At 41.9% G+C, this 25,085-nt stretch overlaps 1 protein-coding gene across 4 annotated transcripts in view; it reads right to left on the reverse strand.

Annotated features, from left to right (window-relative positions):
- Positions 1 to 615: 615 nt before the first annotated feature.
- fynb (FYN proto-oncogene, Src family tyrosine kinase b) overlaps positions 616 to 25,085 on the reverse strand; it is a 108,691-nt gene continuing 84,221 nt past the window's right edge. For 2 of the 4 annotated variants that reach the window (XM_083934088.1, XM_083934089.1), the window contains exons 6-13: positions 24,430 to 24,533; positions 22,168 to 22,317; positions 18,940 to 19,104; positions 16,137 to 16,316; positions 13,610 to 13,686; positions 11,813 to 11,966; positions 6,855 to 6,986; positions 616 to 3,613 (exon numbers count right to left, since the gene is read on the reverse strand). In XM_083934088.1, coding sequence (XP_083790214.1) covers positions 3,405 to 3,613; positions 6,855 to 6,986; positions 11,813 to 11,966; positions 13,610 to 13,686; positions 16,137 to 16,316; positions 18,940 to 19,104; positions 22,168 to 22,317; positions 24,430 to 24,533 — 1,171 coding nt within the window. In that variant the 3' untranslated portion in view covers positions 616 to 3,404. Of the gene's footprint in view, positions 3,614 to 6,854; positions 6,987 to 11,812; positions 11,967 to 13,609; positions 13,687 to 16,136; positions 16,317 to 18,465; positions 18,622 to 18,939; positions 19,105 to 22,167; positions 22,318 to 24,429; positions 24,534 to 25,085 lie in introns of all 4 variants that reach the window. The other 2 variants (XM_083934091.1, XM_083934090.1) reach the window with 2 other exon arrangements.

Consider the following 25,085-nt stretch of genomic DNA (forward strand, 5'->3'; position numbering starts at 1 on the left):
ACACACATTTTGATTTCGATTACTTAGCTTTAGTTAGATGTATTGTTTGTTTCGTTTAACATTCATGAACTTGTTAATAAATATATTTTTTTATGGAAAACCAATATTTTCATTCTGTACCCCTCAAAATACCCTGTATGCCCCTGTATATTTAAATATATATATATATATATATATATATATATATATATATATATATAGCTTTTAATAAAGATTGTACATATTCAACCTTTAACTTTACTCCTTATGTGGAGTGCTACTCAAACAGTGAGTGGGGAATGTTTCTGAAGACTGAAAAATAACCGTGATGATGTCATCAGGATCATCTCAGCTTGGACTTGAGACTTCAAATGTAAAACAGTAATTGCTTTACAAACAAAGTGTGCCTATTAGAGACAAAGTCTGGATATGTCTCTGACTTAATGCAAATGCAATAACAAATAGCTTGAGTTTCCCTTTATAACATTGTGTCTCCTCTCCTCAGATACAATGCTAGATTTTACTACACACACAGACACATGTCATAGTGGAAGCATACAAACACTGGCATGTGGAAAGGAAGTGTCTTGGAAAGAGTGTAAAATGTTTATTGTTCTTCTGAATTTCAAACGCCAAATCACTGAATTAACAAAACAGGTTGTGTTAAAAAAATGGATATGAAAAGATATAAAGAAGGGAAGTTAGAGACACTTAAAACATTCAGCTGTGCAACTGAAAAATGAGCAGTTTCCATTGGCCACAAAACCATCTGCATTAAGACCAGATCAGGACCGGGTTCGATTTATTTTCAGGTCAGTGGCTTTCTTTTTGAACTCAAACATTAAAATTTCTATTCTGAATTGCAACATGAATTGGCCCACGTGGGCAACGATGGAGACACCTGGAGAGGCATGATTGGGAGGAGCGGCCTCCCTGAACTAAATCCGAGTGGTCGTCAGTTATTAGACTTCTGTGCTAGTCACGGATTGTCTATAACTAACACCATGTTCGAACATAAGGATGCTCAGGAGTGTACGTTGTACCAGAGCACCCTAGGCTAGAGGCCGATTTTGTGATCGTTTTATCTGATCTGAGGCCGTATGTTACTTCTAGGATGGACTTCACTTGGGTGAAGAGAGGGGCAGAGCGGTCAACAGATCATCATCATCTAGTGATCAATCTTCGTTCCTACCCTCACCTATGGTCATGAAAGCTGGGTCAGGACCGAAAAAATAAGGTTGCGGGTACAAGCGGCCGAAATGGGTTTTCTCAGGAGGGTGGCTGAAGTCTCCCTTAGAGAGAGGGGGAGAAGTTCAGCCATCCGCCAGGAACTCGGAGTAGAGCCGCTGCTCCTTTGTGTTGAAAGGAGCCAGTTGAGGTGGTTCGGGCATCTAGTAAGGATGCCCCCTGGGCCCCTCCATAGGGAGGTGTTCCAGGCACGTCCAGCTGGGAGGAGGCCTCGGGGAAGACCCAGGACTAGGTGGAGAGATTATATCTCCACACTGGCCTGGGAACGCCTCGGGATCCCCCAGTTAGAGCTGGTTAATGTGGCCCGGGAAAGGGAAGTTTGGGGTCCCCTGCTAGAGCTGCTGCCCCCGCGACCCGACCCCGGATAAGCGGTTGAAGATTAGATGAGATGAGATGAGATGAGATGAAACTAATTGAATTGAGTCCTTTTACTGGACTTTATGGGCAATACCCTCCACCAGTACCAAGCACGTTTTCACTTAATGAAATTTGCATTAACGTAGCCAGCCAATCAGGACGTGCCTACTTCGATACGTGCAGACCCCAAAGTACATAAAGTTGTATACACAACTTTATACAATCCTACACCCTCTTCAGTGTGCAGCATAGGAGCGACAGGGCCCCTAGAGTTATAATATTGTAACCTTCGTTCTATCTCCCAAACCCTCTACTTGACTCTATGGTTACAATTTGTGGAGCCCGATAAATGAACACCCTGCAGCGACATAACAACGACCCAACCACACCAGCCCTGGCTGGCTAAAGGTCAAATGCAGCAAACCCTCCTACCCCTGTATCACCCAAGCTGCCACAGCGAAGAAGTAGGGGGACCCAGGGAGCATGCAAGTAATTCATTAAGGAGCACGGGCACATGTAGGTGTAACATGCCCAGAGGGGAGGAGTGTTGGGTTTGTTACTGGGCGCCTCCCTAGGGAGGTGTTCCAGGCACGTCCAGCTGGGAGGAGGCCTCGGGGAAGACCCAGGACTAGGTGGAGAGATTATATCTCAACACTGGCCTGGGAACGCCTCGGGATCCCCCAGTTAGAGCTGGTTGCTGTGGCCCGGGAAAGGGAAGTCGCGACCCAGTCCCGTATAAGTGGTTGACGATGAAATGAAAAAATGTTTTGGCCCCAAGCCTCCTCTGAACATACAGTACAACTTAAAAGGGTTGAATAAAAAACATACTCTGTAAAAACCAAAGACTCAAATACTGAATACAATTTTGTCAGTAAAACATAAAAGAAGAAAGAAGTCAGGAGGTGAGCTGGTACAGGTTCAGCTGTAGGTCGGTGCTCCGCAGGCTCAAGTGGAGGACGCCACCGTCCACTCTGACTTCCCTGAAAACAACCGAACAAGACATACATACTCTCTTCTTAAATTAACTCAACCTTTCTTTCTTCTAAACAAAAACGACTCTTGCGGTAGAAAGACAGGAATATTTTCCACCCAAATTGTCTCAAAATTATAAGCGAGGAGGGATATGTTCAAAATCCTTACACGCTTGACTGTAATTTACAAAATGTGACATATATCCTTTGTAAAAGAACCTCGTTCCATAAAGCAGAAGCCTAACAAACGAGGGGTGCAAGACAAGAAGGCTGATGGAGGACTGTGTCATGCTCGTCTGAAGAAGCCTCTGCAATATTACTAACTAAAAAGTCAAGAATAATGCAACAATCTGGGGCTGAATTTTTTATACACATTATGGAAAATTAGAAAAAAATATATGGTGGCTTCCAATTCAATCTCTAGAAAAGAATACAGGAGCTACAGTATAATACACGTACAGATTAACTGTGCCTGCCCAGGTTCTCTCCCTCTGCCTTTATCCTTTTTATCATTATTATTTTGTGCAGGAGAAAATAACATCTTAAAGCAAACAAATAAACTAAAACAAGCCTTTCTTATTTACACTGAATACATTGCATTATCACAACCCCAGTTAACTCTGTCCATTCTCCACCTCCTCAACTTCCCTACTTATCGCATTTGCAGAGTCCAGACACTGGGGGGCGTGTCGGAGAGCGAGGGTTGTGTTTTGGGGGTTGGTGGTGGAACAGAAATGCTCTGGTTGAGCTGAGGAAGCTGTACACATCCCTTGAACAAAGGCCTGGGAAGGCTTCAGAGTTTTGTAACAGCATTGATTCGGCCAGTCCTGCCCCAGCCCCGAGAGGGGTCTAGAGGTTGTCCCCGGGCTGGTACTGAGGCTCGGTGGCTGTGAAGTAGTCCTCCAAGAAAGCTTGCAGGTACTCGAAGGTAGGCCGCTCCTCGGCATCCTTCTTCCAGCACTGCAGCATAAGCTCGTGCAGTGAGATGGGGCAGTCCTGGGGGCATGGCATCCTGTAGCCTCGCTCCACCTGCTCCAGCACCTCACGGTTGTTCATGCCTGAAAAATAAAACACACAGAAGGTCAGTATGACAGCTCTGTGGAGACCAACTGATTTGATTGAGCCTTGAACCTTCAAAACAAACAGACTCCCACTGGAACCCATCTTAAGTCTGCCTCTTATCTGCTTCTTTTTGAAAAGTTGCTGTGTCCAAAACAAAAGCCCTATATCAGGTAGACACTAATGAGATACATTCACTCTATAATATATAGAACATTAGTTTCTTTCTGTACCAGGGTACATGTATGTGCAGGGATCCTCAAGTTAAATTCAATACCTTTCAAGACCTTTTTTAAGAACCTTTCCAAACATTTCAAGAAGTCATGGACTTAAAATGTGCATCTGTTTTTTTAGTAGCTTGCTTTGGGCTTTCATCATACACCAGCTCAAATGGCCCAGCCTTGTTGATAAAGTTAAAGTAAAGGGCTAAACACGAAACAGGCTATGTACCCTGTTTTGTCTTGTCCACAGGTGAACTTTTTGGCTATTTCTGATTCTTGGAGCATATACACCTGTCAGTAACAGAATCAGTGGGCACCGTCTACAGTCCGCTACTGTGAAGAACTGTGTGTCCCATATAAAACTAACAATACCCAGTAATGGAAAACCCCGATTCAACAAGGAAATACAACTTTACCGCAAAAAGAAGAATGCAGCCTACACATATTGAAATATTGACCAGTACAAAACAGCAAAATATGAATTTACGTCAATACGGAAAGCAAAGTCAGCTCATTCAAAGAAATTGGAACAACCATTCAAAACTTATAATTCAAGAGAAGTCTAGAAAAATCTACAGAGGATGACAGACTACAAAAACCAGCCTGTTTCCATCAAAAGGCGCATCCGGATTTAACCAAAAACTGAACACTTTTTATTCACACTTTAATAATGCCACCCTGCTGACCATGCCTCCCCCTCCACATAACTCAGCACCATTCACCATCTCTGAGGAGGAAGTTTGATCGGCCTTCAAAAAGCTTTATAAAGGAAAAGTGGCAGGGCCAGAAAACCTCAGCCTGCTGCTCTCAACCAATGTGCAGCTCAGCTGGCTCCAGTGCTCACATCCAACTTTAACGTTTAACGTTTCTGGGCCCTTATATCTGCAATAATCTAATGGCACATCAACGCAGACCACATCAGTCCACAAACACCTCCTGGCCCATTTCTACCAATCCATCATCAGCAGAATAACATCATGTACTCATCATGTGTCTACTGCATGTTTACATTGTTTACATCATAAACACCCGTTCACATGTCTGCTTACATCATATACACACATGTCTTTCTACATCTCACGCCGACGATGTTCTCTGTATCTAACCTGTACTAACACACTAACATCCTGACACTTATCCTACCTGTACTAACACACTAACATCCTGACACTTACTCTTCTTTTACACTTTATTCTTGTGTTAGGTTAAAATGTTTTTTGTATAATTGCACTGTCGTGATTTGCTGCTCTGTGTGCCTTGAATTGCCCCCCGGGGACAAATAAAGTTTTTTTGAATTGAATTGTACCGAACCAAAGTACCACCAACACTGGTTGCGTATCAAATCAAGTTTCTATTTTATTTTATTCTTTTCAGATGACATCAAAACTAGTGGGACTCCAAACAAACGACTCAGATTCCCTCTACAAGCCTACGCAATTATTACATTTATGCAAAGCATACAACTCTTTGGCCAAATATATTTATTGAGAACAAGTTATAAAATGTAATACCTAGGAAAAATGCATTTAAGACTTGTTAATAGTCGCTATGTTGGCAAACTCTGACAAACTGACTCCAGTAGGCTCCCGTTGATTGTTGATAAACGTGTGCGTTAATTTTGTTTGATTCTGACCTTGTTTCCGTGTGTTGGGGCTGTTTCATTTTGCTTTGTGCCTATTTATTCATTAGTTAATGTTTTCTATGTCATAGTCAACATTTATTTTATGTTGTCTGCTTTCAACCACGGAAATAGTTCTACGTTTAGTTTAAGGAAAATACGGCGTGGCAGTGCAGAAATGTTGCCTGTTTATTTCATTTTTGCTCTGATCTCTTTTTATTAAGTGATTAGGTTTTTTGGGTGTTAATGTATTCCTTTTATTGTTTGCTGGCGTTTTGTTAAAAGGCGACATGCTTTGTGCCTGTGGTAAGTTTGAAAGCTAATTTAAAGTCACTGTGTTGGTTTTACAGGTTAATAAGGTTAATCTCATATTGTTTTGAAAATCAACAAAATGTTTTATTTATCCTTTGCTGGGATTGCTGGGCTATGTGTCACTCCTGGTCCCATTTTGCCATTATCTATTTATTTATATTGATTGATTGATTAATTGAGGTGGTGTTTTTTTCATTAAGAGCAGCCTAAACTAAAAATAGATACTCAACAGGGCTGTGCCGATTGGCGATGGGAAGCTGACAGCTTAATTAACATGCCTTACATGGAACGATCCGTCAACTAAGGACTAGTGGTCGACCAGGACCATTCTTTGTTGGGAGCAGCCCTACTTTTTAAGGATCTTTATTTTTGCTAAATTGAGCAACACTCCTTGCACTACTTTTATTCATGTGGTATCTTTATCCATGTTGTATTCAATGCACACCCTGTTTTCTCTCCTTCTCAAACCTCAAATAGGCTGGTGGTGCTGATCCCAGGTCTGCGGAGACTCTTGAATGACTGTAGATGACTGCAGAATGATGGATGAAGCTACGGCAGGAGATTCAGATGAGACAAACCACTCATCCATTTCTTTTTGCCACTTTTGAAACAGTGCAGCTCGGACTATAGTGAGCGCTGATCTGAGGTCAGTAGTGCAGCCGACATTGAGCTGACAGAGAATCAACTCTTGGAGCCTCACCTTCTCCCTGAAGCACAAGCAGCCCACCAGCCCCATCTGTACAAATACTGTGTGTTCCCTCCCTGTACGGAGCTGCACTCTGAGTACACTCTGGGACTCGACCTTGCTCTTTGTTTTAGTTTCTGTCTGAACGCGGTGGTCCCTCAGGCGACTGGCCGTAATTAAGGGTTATCTCACATTCTCGCAGGGAAAAGAAGGTTACCCAAGCATTAAAGAACCTTTGACTTGCATAAACAGCAGGAGAGACCTGTTGTCATAGGAAAAGCTGTGTGTGTTTTGGTAATCACACAGGAGAGCTTTCTTCTTATCAGGCCACTTTATCGATGTGTCCCGAGTGGATCAAGGTGAAAGCTCTGCTGTCTGCTTCCCCCTCCCTCCTCTGTCCTCACCTGGGTAAGGCACCCGACCCTTGGTAACCAGCTCAGTCAGCAGGATGCCGAACGACCAAACGTCCGACTTGATGGTGAACTTCCCGTACAGCGCAGCCTCAGGGGCGGTCCACTTGATGGGGAACTTTGCACCTGTAGGAGAGCAGAGATGAAATAAGTTCATGTGCAGGTAAATTCCCATAACCTGTTAGCTTCTGACACGTAACTTTCTTTGGATGAAACACGTTTGTTGTTGTTACTACAACCTATTCGATGGGAAACTCCACATTTTACAAATCAAGATGAGTTTACTTTGTCAGGAGTTGGATAGTATCTTTTGTTGCAATGTGGACTATCATGCAATATCCAAATAAAAGGCAAATTATGTGTCAAAATCCTATTCTACAGACTAAAAGAAAATATCTTGTTTGTTACAGATCTTTGCCAAAATCACACTATGATCATTTGAATATATTTTTTTTTAAAGAAAATGAGAATAATGATGCAAAAATAATCATTCCCTTCAATATCCAGAATCATATCAGTCAAAAACAATCCCAATTAGATATTTTCCTCATATTGTGCAGGTCTAATAAACAGCAGAATATTTTTGCTGTTGTACTTACATAGACGGTGACACAATTTAAGGCAGTTCATTTTTCTCTGATATGTCAATAAAGTTTCACACCACTAAGGACAAGTTGAGCCTTGCATTGGATCTGATATCAGCTCTCCATTATGTTAAGTGATGATCTAGTCTACAGTCATGAAATCTAATAACACAAAGTAAAGTTATTAATCATAAACCGTCAGTAGTAATTGACTTACTCATTCACACAGACATACACTGATTGCAGAGGCTGCCATCCAAGGTGCCACCTGCTCATCGGGATTTAACCTAATCATACACACCTATATTCTCACAGGGTGGCACAGCATTCAGGAGCAAGTGCCCAAGGACACCTCGACATGTGGACCAGATGGAACATCCAAGCACACATTTGTGGAGACGACCCACTCCACCCTTCGGCCAAAAATGCGATATGAAAATCTGATGGTGGAGCACAACAGCTGAAAGAACACCAACATCTAAGAGTGCAACTATGGCGACTTTGGTGAGCCCCTGGATGTATCACGGAGAACTTCGATGATGCTTACTGCAACCTCAACGCTGATTGGCTGTGGCGTCACACGATGTCACTTGAAAAGTTAAAAATGTTCAACTTCATTCGACACGCGATGAGGTGATGGACATGATCAATACTTCGTTGCGTTGCTCTTATCGCCTGAATCGTGTCGCCCGAATCACGCCATCGTGTATCATCGCGTCATTTACTTTGGTTTTGAATGGCAGCTTGACGCTTTCATCACCTCAATCGCTTTTGGTGTGAATGCAGGGTAAGAGGGAGCCCCCACATAAAGAGTGGCCCATGGGCCCCTGGCCACCATAATACGCCCCTGGTTGCAAACTGGGTGTGAGGAGTTTCTCCTGTGAGTCAAATATTAAACCACTGCATGGTTTCACATTTTAATTCTGCTCTAGAATTCTAAAGAATTGCAAACATAAATTGTTTCATTTCATGGTATCATTTTCCATTATACTGCACTGTCTGATGATCTTGGTTCTACACAGTGCTCTTTTAAAGTTAATGTGCTTTATGGACATGTTAATGTTAATGTTGACACTAAACAGATGACACACGTGAGCAGCAGCAAAACAATCTGGTGTGAAATAATTACAGGGGGTAGATATCTAGTAACGTATAAAGAATTATTACCAGTTGTGTCTGACCCGCTGCTGGGTCTTAGATATAAATGACCACATGTCAAAGCTCTAAAGATACTTAATGGAAAGGTTAAGGAGAAATTCACATATCAGGAGGTTCATCACAAGTACAATCACTGCTGTAATGTTGGGTCATAATAGGATGAAGGCCGACTTTCAGCATCTGCCAGCTGTAAAAAGCTTTGACTTTTCACAGCAGAGCTTCAAAACATGTACACAGCCAAATGATTCCATCTTTCAAAGGGAGGAGAAAACTCTCAACTCTCTGAGCTCAAACTGACCAACCGGGACACGACAGACATTTACAGCATACAAATACTTCACCTACTCTGACCCACATTTGTAGCAGAATGTCACTTTCACATGAAAAAGTCATTAAGTGTTTCCTGTTACTTTCTGTACACAAGTAAAGACTGTGTTTATAGAAATATATATTGGGACATTAATAATGTTTATAAGGTAGACAGAGACAGTAAGGAGATGACAGAAATGAGTGGGGAGAGAGAAGCAGCTTCACTCCAACATTTTGTTCATGAGTCAGCAGCACTTTAACCCTTAAGATGCAGAACCAAATATATTATGAAAAACAAACAATACGAGAATAGTGTCTGAAATCTAACTCTCAAAATTCTACTTCTAATCTGAATATTGGAACACAGGTTCCTGGCTGCATCGCCGGTCAGAAAATCAACAATTTTGGATGTTTTCATTCCAGCAGTCTGAAAGAAGTTAAAGGTTCTGTGTAACTTTCAGAAAACTCTTGTTATTAGCGACACCAGTGGCCGTCACTGAACTGCTGTCAGGAGTGAACCAGTGGCCGCATGCTCGCCACTGTTGCCATGTCCGCTTATTATAAGCAAATTTAGGCTTGTTTTTCTTATAAATATTGTCAGTGGAGGGTTGCGTTTTTTTGGGCTTGTTTCTAAAGTGTAGTTGCTTATTTGGCCTTGCTCCCTTTATGCACCGCTCCTCCTGTGTCTCTCACAGCTCCATCCTCTTTAACTTACTCGTTTAATAAAGCAAATCAGGAAAGTTCGTCCTTCTGCACAAACCTTCAGTAACATCTGTCCCCATGGTTACAGTTTCCCGGCATTCCCACCCCTCCCCTTTCCCTGCGCATCCCAGCCACACACACAAGCACACAGGTGACAGACTTTGCTAAAATAAGTGGGCGAAATATGGAAAACATATAATGAGGAGTGCGAGAAAGAGTGGCTTAAAAGAATGGATCCAACCTCAAGTGGGAGACGAGTCAAAGGCATATTTCACAAGTGTGAAATATGTGCACACCATGTGGATCTAATTCAACATGCTAGCACTGATAAACACAAAAAAGCATTGGATTTGCTGTCAAGAAAAATTAGACAGTCCACAGAAGTGAAATTTATTTTTACAAATGCATTATGAAAAAGTTGACTGTGAATAACTGCGTGAACAAGTTGACTCTCTTAAACATTGTAGATGAGGTCGCCTGCTTTGGGCTCTCATTCATTTATTTGAAGAGCCAAGTCGCTTCTTTTGGGCTTGTTTTCATTTTCATTCTCTCGTGAGATCTGGCAACACTGGTGCTCGCACACTCCTGTGAGCAAGTACCGGGCAAAACAGTGAGACTGAACATAATTGGCATCATGTTGCTATAATGCTGTAAAATTAATTACCATCATATTTACGATAACGCTAGCTTGCTGTTTGCAAATCACCCCATTGGCAAACGGCACAGCGCAAGTGATAGCAGATTCAATGCCGCAAGCTAGCATTAGCCAGCTAGCTGTTACTTAGCTATGCTTGTGGATCTCGCGTTGCTTGCTTTGTAACATTAGTTGATAAGGTAATTTGCAAATGAGGACCAAACCAGACCAGCCCCGGGAGTCTGTATGAATTAGCTGACATTATCCACTCAAGGCAGTATTTTGCTACATCAGCTAGCTAGCAATTCATCCACATTAGAAAGCCAGCAAACAATAGCTAACATTAGCAGCTAAAAGAACAATACGTTTCACATGTTAGTGTTTCCTCTAAGATTTTTAAGAGTTTTGTTGTAGCACCACAACACAGAGAACACACGTGCTGTGCCTCCGCAACACACACTCTGCAGCAAGCGGCAGCCCGCAGACCCTCAGCCAGCCTAAACCCCAGCACCGGGGGTCTGGACCCGTCCGCCCAGAGTCCAACTCTGAATCCCAATCAGAGCAGTAAACTAGTTGCTGCAGTTACAGGACAGCCGCCGACTTTAGGTCCATTTCTGGGCCGCCGCTGCAGAATGTAGAACAGAAGAAAAGCATGTCTGGACTGCCGGTTCGTTTGTCAGTGGACGACTCCATTTAGCTATCACTGTTGGCTGTAGGTGAGCTGAAGAGAGGACAGGGACCTCACATCGCCCTGAATCCTTTACATAGAAGTCTTTCACAGGCTGTTAGATGTAGGTCTCATGTGACAACCCATTCACCCATTTTTGAAAAAAACACAATTAATACATGTAAAAACGTTACATACAGGACCTTTAAGGGAGGAAAATAGCTTTATATCTCATTGACCACTGCATGAAAACATGATGTTTTTTTGCCTCAGGTGTCTCCTCTTAAGTAGTAACAAGCAAGAATGAGGAAGGATAAAGCTATACTGGTACTCTTACAGAAATAACAACTCTTAAAACGGCATATATCTTTCAGAGAAAAAATCTTAACTCAAGGTCCACTATAAGGATTTCTTCATCAGCAAATGGAATTGCCATGACAACTGAGCAACAAAGGCCAAAAGATGAAGCTCAAAGACATCCTGTATGTGCATCTGGGGAATTTTAATACCATTTCCGACGTCAAGACTGAACCTTCATTTCTTTAATCAACTGAATGACAAACATTAGGTAAAGATAATGTTAACAGGATGGATACGACGGTGAAATAACAGGAGACAGCTGATTCAGTTGCATTATCGGCATAGAAACACTTTATCGGTTAATACTAGAATAACATTCATTCTTCACTCTTGTCTCTGTGGAGCAGGGAGTGTCTGCTCTGCGTTTCAGTGGAACAGTGAGCAGCTAACTATTTACTGGTCATGTTGATGTGGGTGTGTCCTCCCGCTGAGAGAATTTCCTCCATGACCTAATGCAGTCACAAAGTATGTGCATGTGTGAGTGGGAGCATTAGGTCTGTGCATTTTACATTGTGTGTGTGTCTGTGGGAAGCCCCACCTTGCCGAGCAGTGTACTCGTTGTCTTCGATGAGCCTGGCCAGGCCGAAGTCAGCGATCTTGCACACCAGGTTGTCTCCCACCAGGATGTTGGCGGAGCGCAGGTCTCTGTGGATGTAGTTCATCCTCTCGATGTAGGCCATGCCTGCTGCCACCTGGAGCACGGCACAGTGAGCATTAACACTCCCTAAAAACAGCAGGGTACATGTGGAGAAAACTATTTTTGAATTGTTACTAATGTGTGTGGAACTTTTAGTGCATTAAAGATATGGATAAATAGAAAACATTTTAGTCAAATCTAAAAAGATCTGAAGGCAGAGCAGTGGAAGAGCTTCATCAGGAAGAAGTCTGAAACAGGTTTTGTTCAGGAAAAAAGGCCTTCTGTCTCCCTTTGGGCCTGTGAAATGCCAATGGTTGAGGGTAATTATAGTTAGATACAGACATTTTCCCATGAAAAATGCAGTCCAAACAAGTACCGCTGTGCTGTTTTGCAGCAAAGAAACCGCAGTGCTGTTCTGCAGGGCCTATAGAAAGTCATGATACCCTTTTAAAAGTCACATTTTTTGTTTTACAGCCTGAAATGATAATACATAAAAAAAAATTCCTCTTAGATTTACATATTTTGCCTTACAACATTCAAGTGAATGTTTTTTCTAGTAGTGCATGCTGACACAAATAATTCACCATGGTTGGAAAGATGCTTTCAAAAGAGCTCCAGGATAACTATCCCTCTGAGGACCGTTCAGAGTACTGTCCAGGAGTGGAAGGCATATGGATCCACCCAGACCTGGCCTAGATCGGGCCGCCCCTCTAAACTGGAGGACCGAGCCAGGAAAAGATTGATCAGGGAAGCTACCAAGAGGCCCATGGTGACCTTGAAGGAGTTAAAGTCTAAATGGCAGAGGTTGGTCCATCTGTGCATGTGACAACAATTTCACAAGTTCTACATGTTTGCAATTCCTTTTTCCCACAGGGCCAGCTTGGTTTGGACAGCTTTTCTCCCTTCATAAATGAAATCATCATTTAAAAACTGCATTTTGTATTTACTCAGGTTATCTTTGGTATCTTCTGATATTAAAATGTGTTTGATGATCTGAAATTGAAAGTGTGACAAAAATCAAGGACAGAAGAAATCTGTAAGGGGGCAAATACCTTTTCACAGCAATGTATGTATATTTTCCTTCATCTATTGCCTTCAGGACTTTATCTAGATATATTACGATACATCTACTCATGTTTGGGAAATCATAGCTTATGTAATGTTAATCACATTGAACTGCCTGGTAATATAACATTTGATTATAAAACCATAACTGTAATTTCAAACGATATTCCCTCATGAATCTTTTATCTTTTCCGTTGAAAGCTGATAAATGATTATGTTGTATTATTTCCCAGTTAATCATATTCATTAATTATGGATATGTATCCTAGGAAATTATAAGGGACAAATCATTGAGTATTGAGAAAATAATCTACAGATTAATAACACTAATGAAAATAAGTGAGTATGACATCATCAGTTCCATAACATACTGAATTTATCAAGACAACATGTGAACTGTGAGGAAGTGTTGAGTTTGCATTCATAGCAGATGAACACAGGACGATATTAGTAAACTAAATATAATAAAATATACTTAATATACAAACAATGACCTGATTCTCTGAGCTGAGGGAATTAAAGTTTTAAGTTTATGACCTCTTTTCTGTTTTCAGGAAAGCAGTGATGAGAACCTTTGTGCTACTGTTACTTGGAACAGAAACGGACCAGTGAGCTCAACTCACTGAAGTATACCTGTGCAGCCATGTCCACCAGGTTAGGCAGCTTCAACCCTCGTCCTTCTCCGTCCTTCAAGAAATCCAGCAGGCTTCCTACAGCAGACAGAAACAGAAACCTGATGTCAGTCCACACTGGACACTGACAGACACTGAAGACACAAACTCTATGGCTACATCCACACTACTACACCTGTGTATGTGCTGGTGTGAAGCAGATTGTTAACCTGACTCCACCAGATGGATTGATTCCGATGATACTCATTTTCTCTGCATATCCATCTGGGAACTCTGGTTTGGAGATCTTTTGGGAAGGGTTGAAAATACTGGTTGCTGATTGGATAAACCATCTGTCTATCACCAACATACGGGCCAAATCAACCAATCAGATCAACAAAGCGTATGACGTACTAACAGCGTCCAGGCAAAGCTCAGAAGTAAAAAATAATTTGATGTAGTAGTTGGAAATAAAGAAAATACTTTGGAGGGAGAACAGCAAGGGTGAAAAATAAGACCAAAGATGTATTTACTTTAATTGATGACGAGGTGGAACTGTCACTGAGAGTAACACATGAGTATAAGGAGATAACGGTGGTGGAAAACACAGATTGGGAGTCGTTGCAGAGCAAATACAGCAACATATGTTTTATCCATTACCAGAGGAAGCAAAGAGAAAGGAGCACCCACACAAGAAGGATGAAATCGCAAAATGTCTGTCAGACTACCGAACTGATAAGACTGACTGACGTGGGTGTCTGCATCATTGTTTCCAAACGTCTCTGTTTCCCTCTACAGGAACTGTTTTTAATTTGGCAATTACCTACCACAAGCATAATCCGACAGCTGAAGGTTCTGGAGACATGAGTTTTGTAATTTGTCTATTCACGTCTACTTTACACCATCAACAAAAATAGAGGATACAAACAGGATTTGGGGACTTGATGATCACCACAAATACTTGACATTCATCAAATTTCCCACTGGCGCTGCTTTCTGAAAACACATTCCCCTTTAACCCATTGTGCTGACCCAGATGTGGCAGCCTCTGCATGCAACAGACACAGCGATGCACATCAAAGTTTTCCATTCTTGTGCTCTCTGGTGTTTATTGCACGTCCACTGCTCTTTATTGTGGGGTTTCTAAATTCCAGTGTTTTGGAGAATTGTTTTGAAGGCCTTAATCATCTTCAGTCTCTTTGAAACAAAGACTTTACAATACCAGAACACTTACTATTCTTCTGACAATTTGCAGTTTTCCTGCATGCTTGTGCACAGTGCCAACTGCTAAAATACACACCAGCACAACAACAGGCACATATTTAGAGTACAGTGCTTTAGAATGAAACCATTTGGTACATTTAAATTTGGTTCATGTTCTATTGTATTTATTTTCTGCTATTGTGGCAACTCAGGTCACACAAAGCAAAGGATTGAGAATAATCCTATACATTTTATTACCCCACAGTGTGTCTGTCCTTGATGGTTCGGTCCATGTACAAACCCTACATTTAGTGTTGGTATTCATGGTCCTCAGAGGACTCTTTCGGAGACCCCCTTCTTGTATCAATATCAAGCAAAAACATTACCATCTCATGGTAAGAGACTCTTGATAGTGAGAATGGCATTAAGGAAGTTGAACTCAAACATCTAAAGAAATACCATTTCACACAGATATTCAACAACAGCGATGCACCGAAGATCCACTGTTATGACTGCTTCGCTTTTTCGTACTGAACCAAATGGCAGTGTGATGTCGCCCCAGTGTGTGATTTCACATAGCAGTTAGCATTCCGGAAGCAAAAGACGTGACATGTTTTTAAAGGCGTCTAGTGTGTGTGAACAGATCTGTACCATTAATCAACCACCCGCCCCGACTGTGTGTGTGTGTGTTTGAGAGAGGAAGAAAGAGAGGGAAAGAGACCATGGACTATTGCACACAATGTTTCAAGCTTTAATAACACTGCTTTGTCACTTTTTGACCATCCTGCAGGTAGCCTCACACATCACTACCACATATTAAAAATGTCTAATATGACAACTCATATTTCTGGCTCAGGAGTTTTTCAAGTTTTACAGCAGTCAGAAAAAATGTTCTTTAATTTAAGTGAAATTCAGCAAAGCAAAATCTTCTGCATGTTGTGCACTCAGTCCAGCACTGATTAGCTCCCCAACACCAACACAGAAATTGGGTTGTGAGATGGATTTGTGCCACGTTGTTGCATAAACCTTAAGGGTTAGGGTTTTGTTATTTTCAATGCAATTTTGTAAGACTTGTCTCTCCCTCTCTCTATGTCCATGTGTGATGTGCTGCAATGCTCAGGGCAAATATCGAAAGAAAAAGTAGCCAAAGAGTTGCATTAACATCGCAAGCTTACCTTTAGTAAGACATAGCAGAAATATAGCTTGAGGTCCTAAGTCAGGTTTGGGTCTCACGTTTAGCAGTACCAGTTGTGACCAATCAAAAAGGCACAGATTCAGGTCTCAGCTGTAGACCCCTGCACACCTTCTCCTTGTGTGTATGCATGCACATGTTTGTGTTTATCTACCTTTTCCCATGTACTCTGTGACGATGTAAATGGGCTCCTCAGACACCACGGCGTAGAGCTGCACCAGCTTATCATGGCGGAGTTTCTTCATGATCTGAGCCTCCTCCAGGAAGGACTCAGGAGACATTGTGCCAGGCTTCAGAGTCTTCACCGCCACCTTAGTGGTGCCGTTCCACGTTCCTGGCACAGGCACACACATGCTGGCATAAGCATAGATTCATATTCAAATCACATAATTTCAAAGTCAGACTTGCCAACCCTGCTGTCTAACTTGAAGAGATGATTGGCGGCTGAGAGTTGACTGTAGTCAAAAATGGGGAAAAGTTGTGCTTTGAAATGACAATGAGGTAAACATGCAACTAAGAAAGAGATCAGGAGACAGTCTGAGAGTCTCGCCTATAATTCTCAAGCACAGAGGTTGTGCTGAAGGATAATTAAATGGGTACCAGAATTAGAGTGGACCTGGATTTGAAATGGCTTTTAAAAGCCAGGAGAGGGATCCAGCAGAGCTTTGAGAGCCACAATATGCCAACACGAGAGCAGATCATCCTTTGTAGGATGATTAACAAAGGCAAGCCTGTAAGCTCCTCACTGGTTGCATGCCAGTTACTGCAACACATCATGGCTATGCCACAAATGCGCACTGCCTCTAGCTACTGTGTCAGAGCATGCATATAAGATATAGATCAATAAAGTACTACTCCAGTTATCTCATTCTGTGACAGTAATGGGTGCAGGGGTATTAGTAGTGACCCAAAGGGAGGACAGAGCCAGCTAGCATGTGGTCTACTCCTGTACATGTGTTTCAGGGTTTAATTTAAGAGTAAGCCCATGAATCAGAGTAGGCCTTCTAAGTGATGCAGCTGTGCAGTCATTTGGGAGTCTGGACTAAGCGGGTGATGGTCACCTGCTGGGTTGTGAGGTAATAGGATCCCAGAGGCTGGGTGTCATCTGGGAGAAGCCCTATCCTCAGTATCTGTCCAGCTGGAACATGATAAGAATGCACACCCTCATGTTCTTAAGTATGGAAGCCCAAAATGGCCAAACATTAGGAATATATATATATATGAATAAAGAGAGTAAAACATTTACATGTAAATTAGCAAAGTAATAGTAAAATGAATTAATAAATTATTAAAACATTCCCAATCAAGAAACATTACTCTATTACGATATTTTGGTGCATACATAATGCTTCTCTAACCTGCTAGTCTCTGTGGACCAGTGTATGTATGTGTTTGATTGACAGGAGCATGGAGATGTAATGTAGACAAAGCTACAAGCTAATGACAGTGTTTCATTAGCAGCCGTGTTGAAGAATAAGGACCTCACCATTTAGCAGGTGGTATAGGCTGTTTCCAAGTGCTACAGCTGACTGGCTAATCAACTATGTAGCCTGCAGACCGATGTTAGCAATGCACCTGTGTTTGTTAGTTCCTTTGGCAAACCGAGGTGCAGGACAATATATATACTTTTACTACAAAACTAACACTTTGTTTTTCTGAAAAGGAGTCACAGATAAGTAAGCTACAGAAGAAAACAAACTTTTGTTAGAGCAACAATGCCAATGCCAAAGTCATTTTGAAACAACCAACTAGTTGTTGCTGTAAATACACAGTGTATAGATGCTCATGGAAGTCAATGATACAATGAGCCTACTTCTCATTTATTACCTCAGTAAACATCTTCCTAATGAGGTAATGGTCTCAATTGGGAGTCTCAAGTCTTCTTCAATACTGCATGATGTTCATTTTGTAAATGATGCCTCCCTTTACAGTTAAACAGAGGATAAAGCAGGGTATGCTCTGAGGGGGCTACCTCGTGTTTGGCAGCCATGCTAGTGACAGGGTGGAGGTTTAGCGATACATGGCACTGAGTACATTAAAATAGCCATGAACTTGTATGTTGTCTGAGGACTCTGTCCCTCTCACAATGTGTTTTCACTTCATTAAAGTCGATTCTAACATTTTGTTATTTATGTCTTGTTCGGTGTTCTGTTGCACCGCGCTTACTAAATTAACGTTAGCTAGCTTGTGCTAGCGGCTAACAGCAGTCCACACACACATCCATCTCTTTTATACAGTCAATGGAATTTCTCAGTGTCAAGTTAAGGGCAAACAGCATTGTTTTCATTTTTAACATCATCTTCAGAGAGAGAACTGAAGGACAAACACTCTTCCTCTTTGGTTGTGTGGCTGTATGTACAATGTTTGCTTTACAGTACAGTAAACGGATAAATTCATTTATTTACATTTATTCCAAACTGGCCAGGGCGAACATTTAAATATTGTACTTTGTGGTGGTGGGGTGGGAGTGGGGATTTCCTTACCGTAAAACACATCAGCAAAACATCCCGTCCCCAACTTTACTTCCAACTCAAGTGTGTCTCTGCTGATCTCCCAGGCATCATGATTCAAGCCCACAGTGTCAGGGATGTAGTTCACACACACGCCGGTTAAATTAAAGCACAAACCATCCGCACTCTCTACATGGGGAGGGAAGGCAAGGCACACAGGGTTAACTACTGGGGAGGAACATGCAGTGAGGAACATGAAAGGGAGCCATCTTCAAACTGTGAGAGCAGAGTTTCCTGACGCATTGGAAGTTTTTTCCAGATTATTTTTCTCTGTCAAAAGCCCCAAACTGGGAATTATCAAAATTTCCTTTCCCATTTTCTCATCCAATCCCCTCCATTTCCAGGCCAGATTAATTGCTTATGTTTTGGAGTCAGTCTGGTGTCTCTGCTGGCTCAGTGTGGCCCCTTCCATGTGGCCTCTTCTTCCGGAGGCGATTGGATCCGTACCCATCCAGACCTCCCCAAACTGCCCGTTCCCAAGACGCTTGATGAGCTGAAGCGACTCCCGCGGGATCTCCCACACGTCTTTGGTTTTAACGGACAGGTCGGCAAGGCGTGGCATCCCTTTGTGGCAGGGAACAACCAAGCGACAGCAGAGCCCGGCAGCTCGGTCTGCACACGTCGCACAGTGATGCACAAATAAGAGCACAGATAGAAAGAGAGTTAGCAGCACATTCTGCAAGAGATCTTCAAAGCAACACAACAACTAGAGACAAGGTGGACAAAGAGCAGAGTAAACATGAAAGCTGAAAAAAAGGCTGCTTCCAGGTCAGGGGATCCAACAATAATCAGTGTAATGTGGCTTCAGTGATCCTTAGTGTCATTAATCATCAGATCAACCAGAGAGCTGCCAGGTCCGACACGTCTCAGCTCAAATAGGAATTTTTCTACAGCAGCCAGTGAGACAGCGGTATACTCAGCTGTAAGAAGAAGAAAAAACTAAGGAGTCTTCCATTTGAAAAAATGTAGCTAAAGACTCCTGATTTGTTTTGGTTGACACTGTAACACTTGACTGTATCCTTCATGATTACACACTTCTCTTATATAAACTGAATCTGCTGAAATGTGTGAATATGTATATCGTGGTTTGCCATGTGAACATTTTGGTGGTTGTTTCTGTCTTGCATTTTGTAATGACGTACAGGCTGGGAAATATTTGTTGCGGGATACTAAATACACCAATATTTTAGCCAATATTTTAGCTAAGCTAATGTTTTTTTAAGCTTTGGAGTCATGTTTTAGGGAAACCTGGTTGTAAAATGTTATTTTCTCCACTAGATCCAAGTCCTTTTGTAGTGGCCTGTCTTTGTGAATGAATATATAGTAAAAGCATCTCATCCTGCCGCTAGAGCTGTTGAACCAAGGCAGCAAGGGAGGATACAGGTTATAGAAAACGTAAGGCTCTATGTTATGGCTCACTTTGGCTAATGGCATCTACGACTCGTGTACACTTTATGATAATGACAGTAATTTGTGTAAAGAGATAGCTCCGGCCGTCAGTCATCTACAGTTGTGGTTAAACACGAAGATGGAGCACGGGGTTTTTATGCACCATGAGAAGCATTAACGACCATGCTTGTTTAGGCAACTGAGTGGTGCTCCAGCTGCTTCCACATTGATCCTCCCTGGAAGTGTATGGTTGTCACTTTAGCTGACGACACCATGTCATCTGTGTCAGGCTTTTACTCTGGAGGAAGCTCTCATGTTTGCCCTGTGATTGATTAAGCCAGTGGATTAGGGCAGAGTTTTCTGTTGGTACATCCATGCTGGTATCTAGTGATTTGTTTGCACAAGGCAGTAAAGAGGAGATAAAGGCTGCATCTCATCCGTGGGAGTGTTCAACCTACAGCTCTGTCATCAAAGTTGCCTCAGCTGCTCCAATCAGACATCAATACAGCACTCTGTTCACTCTGCTGGCTGTCATAAAACCTGTCAATATGTGGACTGAATACACACGCCACGTCTCGAAACAGTCAATGTTTCCTAGAAAGTTCAAGCCATTACTCCCCATGAAAGCTGATTCTATTTTAAAGGAAGAATCCGTCATCTCTCGATCTTTGTGAAGGAGCAATTATTCAACTTGCTAAGCTAAGCTGTTTTGGTTTCCCATCATTTAAAAAAATATATATGATTTCCTTTCTAATGAATGAATGAATGAAAGAATTTAACTTTTATTGGTAAGAAAAAACATGGGCTATTTGTTCTTTTAGAGGAGAAACCAAATGTGAGGACATCAAGGCAAAAAATACTTAACTGCAGGAGGAGGTATGCACATTGTTAGGCCCCAATATAATTATTTTACTAAACGTTTTAGTCTACAAGACCTTCATCGGGCAGACATAATCTCACTGTGATGTGCATTCAGATTTGCAGCATAGCTGACTCTCAAGGCCACATGTGTCCCTTCAGTTGCAGAATAGCTGAAGAATAGCTGTTGTATATGGTGCCAGATATGCTCTTTAGCTCTTTGAAGGCATGAAAATAGAAAGCACAGAGAAAGCACAAGCCCTGAAAAGAGTCAAGGTTATTTGGAAAGATGTGTCGTAGGCTCCATTCGTTACACAGAAAGGTGACTCATCAATGGTGATAATATAGAGGGGCAGTTAATGTGCCATGACACAAACACACAGAAAATCCATGGTGTTGATTTTCGGGCTTAAACATTGATATGTCAATATGCCAATTAGAGCATGACAGGATAAATATCCAAAGAATATCTGTTTTTCCGTGAGAGGATGAGAGTGATCAAACAGAACAAACTCAGAGATGCATCCTCATTACTCCCAGATTAAGAGAAACCAATGGCAACAAACTGAAGAAAGAGGAAAAACAACGAAGGATCATAATCACTGTCTCCGCCTGTAAAACTGGCCATCCACTGCTGTTTGTGCGTCAGCGGCACAGATGCCCAACACACACATCTGGATAATGTGATGCAAACTAACTCGCACACTAACTCCCTGTCTCCCGTTGCTCAAGAAGGGTGCTAAATAAGTGCCTTTCCCCTCTAACGACAACATCAGTAGAGCTACATTATTACAAATGAATGTGACCCTAAATACATTAAGATGCATGTAAGGTAGCAAATGGAACAAATCGAAACATATAGTAGCTTTCCATTTCTATCTGCTTGCGCCGCACAGTAAGTGCTACCTTTTATTCCTGTATGTGAAAATGTGGTGGCAGAGCAGATGCAATTACAGTGTAACAGTGTCTGCTTAATGCATTCTAGATCAACTGACGGAAATGGACACCAGGCAGAAGAGAAGACTTCGACGTTGCTATTTGGGTTTGTGCAAATGAGGCCACAATGTCAGCTCCGTCTCCATCATAACATATAACTCCATGGCAACGTCTGTCTATTTCCCTTTTTAATGGAGGGTGGGCAATCTGATGCTTCATGGTCCATATGGCAGCCAGACCACTGAAGGGCAGCCTTGGTGCTTTTCAGGCTAATTTACATACCATATTCTTTCAGTGCAGTAGGTTATAAGGAAGATGCTTATACTGTAATACATCCTAAAATTAACATACAACCCAAAAAGTACCTCAATAAACAAAACTCTTATTGTACTATGTAGTATAGCTAAATAAGAAGCCCTGACATAACATCCTAGAAAGTCCCATCTAGATATGTCGGCAGTGTAAATGTCATTAAAAGTGCAGTGTTTATACCTGAGTAGTGCTGAACCAGCTGCTGCAGTGTGTCAAACTGAGCCCTGGTGGTGATGTAGTAGCCTCCACTGTCCAGCTTGCGGATCTTATAATGCTTCACATGGTCACATTTCACATCGTCCCAGTCCCGTATGGACAAGGAGAAGGCACCTGGGACACACACAGTTCAGCGGTTGAGTCATTAAACATCATTGTCCATGACTTCAATCAGGAAATATCGAATCCAAAAATAATTTAGAATAAATAACATAATTTTACATTTTTTATTATTATTCTATTTCATATTATTTATTTTAGCTTATCCTGTTTTATTTATTGGGTCTATTTTATACATTTGACTGTTTTGACTGTTTTTAGTCCCTCAGTTTTTAGCCTCTATTCTTTTGATCTTATTTGACTGTTTCAGCCCCTCGGTTTTCCAGTGTTTCCTCCAGGGGGCCGGCCACACCGGGAGTCTCTGGTCCACTGATAGGGGTGCTGTCCCGTGGACGGCCCTGGCCCGGGTGGCTAAAGAGCTCTACACCGTGGTGTGCCTGCAGCCATGATCCATGATTCCTCTTGGCTTGCGCGGCCCCCAAAGGAGCTTTTTCCTCACCTCAGATCTCAGTGCCCAGCCATGTCTCCTCAGCAACAGCTAGTGTTTGTGTGTGGGTGTGTGTATGGCTATGTGTGTGCGTGAGTGTGTATGTATTTGTGTATCTCTGTGTGTGTATTTTGTGGGGGTGGGCTTGGGTTTTCATAGTGTTTCTTTGTTGTTCATATTTTGTTTTCTTCTGCTTTTATTTTCTGTGAGGAACTTTGAGCTTCCGAAAGGTTTGAAAAGTGCCATATAAATAAAGTTGATTTGATTTAACAAGAATCTGACCACGCATTCAGCACGTCACCATAGACTGTGGACTACCACTTTGAAGATTTAAGTTTGGCATCTGGCCGTCGCCATCATGATATTTTAAAGCCAAAAGTGACCATATTTGGACGAGAGGCCGGAACTACAGAGGAGCGCTAAGTACGTGTCATTTCAGTGGGGTGGCGCTACAGACAATGAGCTCAACACTGAAGAGGGAAAGTTTGCTGATTTTCAACCAGGTGACGCGAATCATCCAGTGGACTTTTCAGTTCCAGCTGCTGGTGCCGTTCATCTGCATTTACTGAGCCGGGTGAAAATCATCAAATTACACAGCTTAGCAAGGTGCAACTGTTCGCTGAACAACATTTAATTTTCATGAAGTGAAAGCACTGGGGGTGTAATGATACATCGGTCAATGACCAATGTCATTGAGGAAAAGTGAAAATGTTGATCATATCATAGATTTCCCCTTTAGATTTATTATTTTATATTGAAAATATAGCTTGTTATTCATTTAAATGTCTGGAAGAGCTCAGAGATTAAATCATCAAATTTTAGGGTCTTTTTGTAAGTTGATATAAATATCGCTGACTGTATTAAATGTGCAGATGATGTCATGTCACATTGATCCCATGCCCCTGAGTTGAATTGGAAATGATATCATGGCAGACTTTGAGATATCAGCAAATATCGTATTGTCCTAAGAATCCATTTAATATTGTATCCTGCTTTATTGTCTATATGGGACCATAATTTACAAAAATTAACACCATGCTGTATTGAAGAAGACTTGGACCTTACTTACTTAAATTGACTGAGGTAATAAATAAAGAGAGAATTGACTACATTGACTTCCATACAAACTCTTTTTAGAGCCAATGGAGTCGCCACCTGCTGGACATTAGAAATAATGCCGATTTAAGGCACTTCACCACTGGCTTCCCTTTTCAGACCCAAATCTACTGTATGTCCATTATGTTTACAGCCTATGGTAGTTAGTCAAAGAGCATCAAAGTTCGAAGCTAACACCCTGCCGAAGTTCACAAGAACCATGTGGGAAATGTTAGAGCTCAGAAAACCTCAGCAGATATTTCTTTTAATTACACTCTCAGGCTGTTTTTTTTTTTTTGTTGAGGTAGTGAATCTGTCATAGCATAACACACACACAGACACAGACACAGACACAGACACAGACACAGACACACACACACACACACACACACACACACACACACACACACACACACACACACACACACACACACACACACACACACACACACACACACACACACACACACACACACACACACACACACACACACACACACACACACACACACACACACACACACACACGCACACACACGCACACACACACACACGCACACACACGCACACAGTTAGTGTTTTACCCTTAGTGGTTTCACTCTCCCGGATGAGATAGGTTCCTCGGGGGTTGCCAGTGGACAGCAGCTGTCTCTCTGCGTCCTTACGGCCCAGTTTACCGAAGTACCAACTGCAATTACAGAGAACATGTTAACTCAAATACCAGCTATAGAGTTCACTGCAGAAACTCCTCGTTTCACATTCAAAACTTTGTTGAAATCAAAAGGGAATGTTATTGTACTTCCACATGGGTCATCCAAAGAAGAATCCAGAGCCAGAAAATCCTGCACAGTACCATAAACTGTAATGCTGTCATCAAGACTTACAGTAAGCAAGAACGTTGTTGATGTTGTTAGCTGAAAGTTTTTTTTCCTGCTCCCTACTTCCCCATAACTCATGCATTCATTTTTCCCTGACTGTGCCAGGCTGATTGCACGAACAACAGTCACATATTAATACAGCTTTTGATAACCTAATGGTTTAAGGAGTCCCTTTGTCTTAGTTTGTTTTGTAATGTATGCTGTAATGTATGTGTATTAAAAAGCGACGGTGTCATGTTACCTGCAGTTCTGACTGTTGAAAATGTACTATGGATATTGTTGGTGCCCTGAAGATAAATCCTAATACTTCCAACAGTGATCTTATGAGGCCATACTCTTCACTTGGCAAGAAAAACATGTAT

The sequence above is a fragment of the Echiichthys vipera genome, assembly GCF_963691815.1.
Source record: "Echiichthys vipera genome assembly, chromosome: 19".
Classification (NCBI taxonomy): Eukaryota; Metazoa; Chordata; class Actinopteri; order Perciformes; family Trachinidae; genus Echiichthys; species Echiichthys vipera.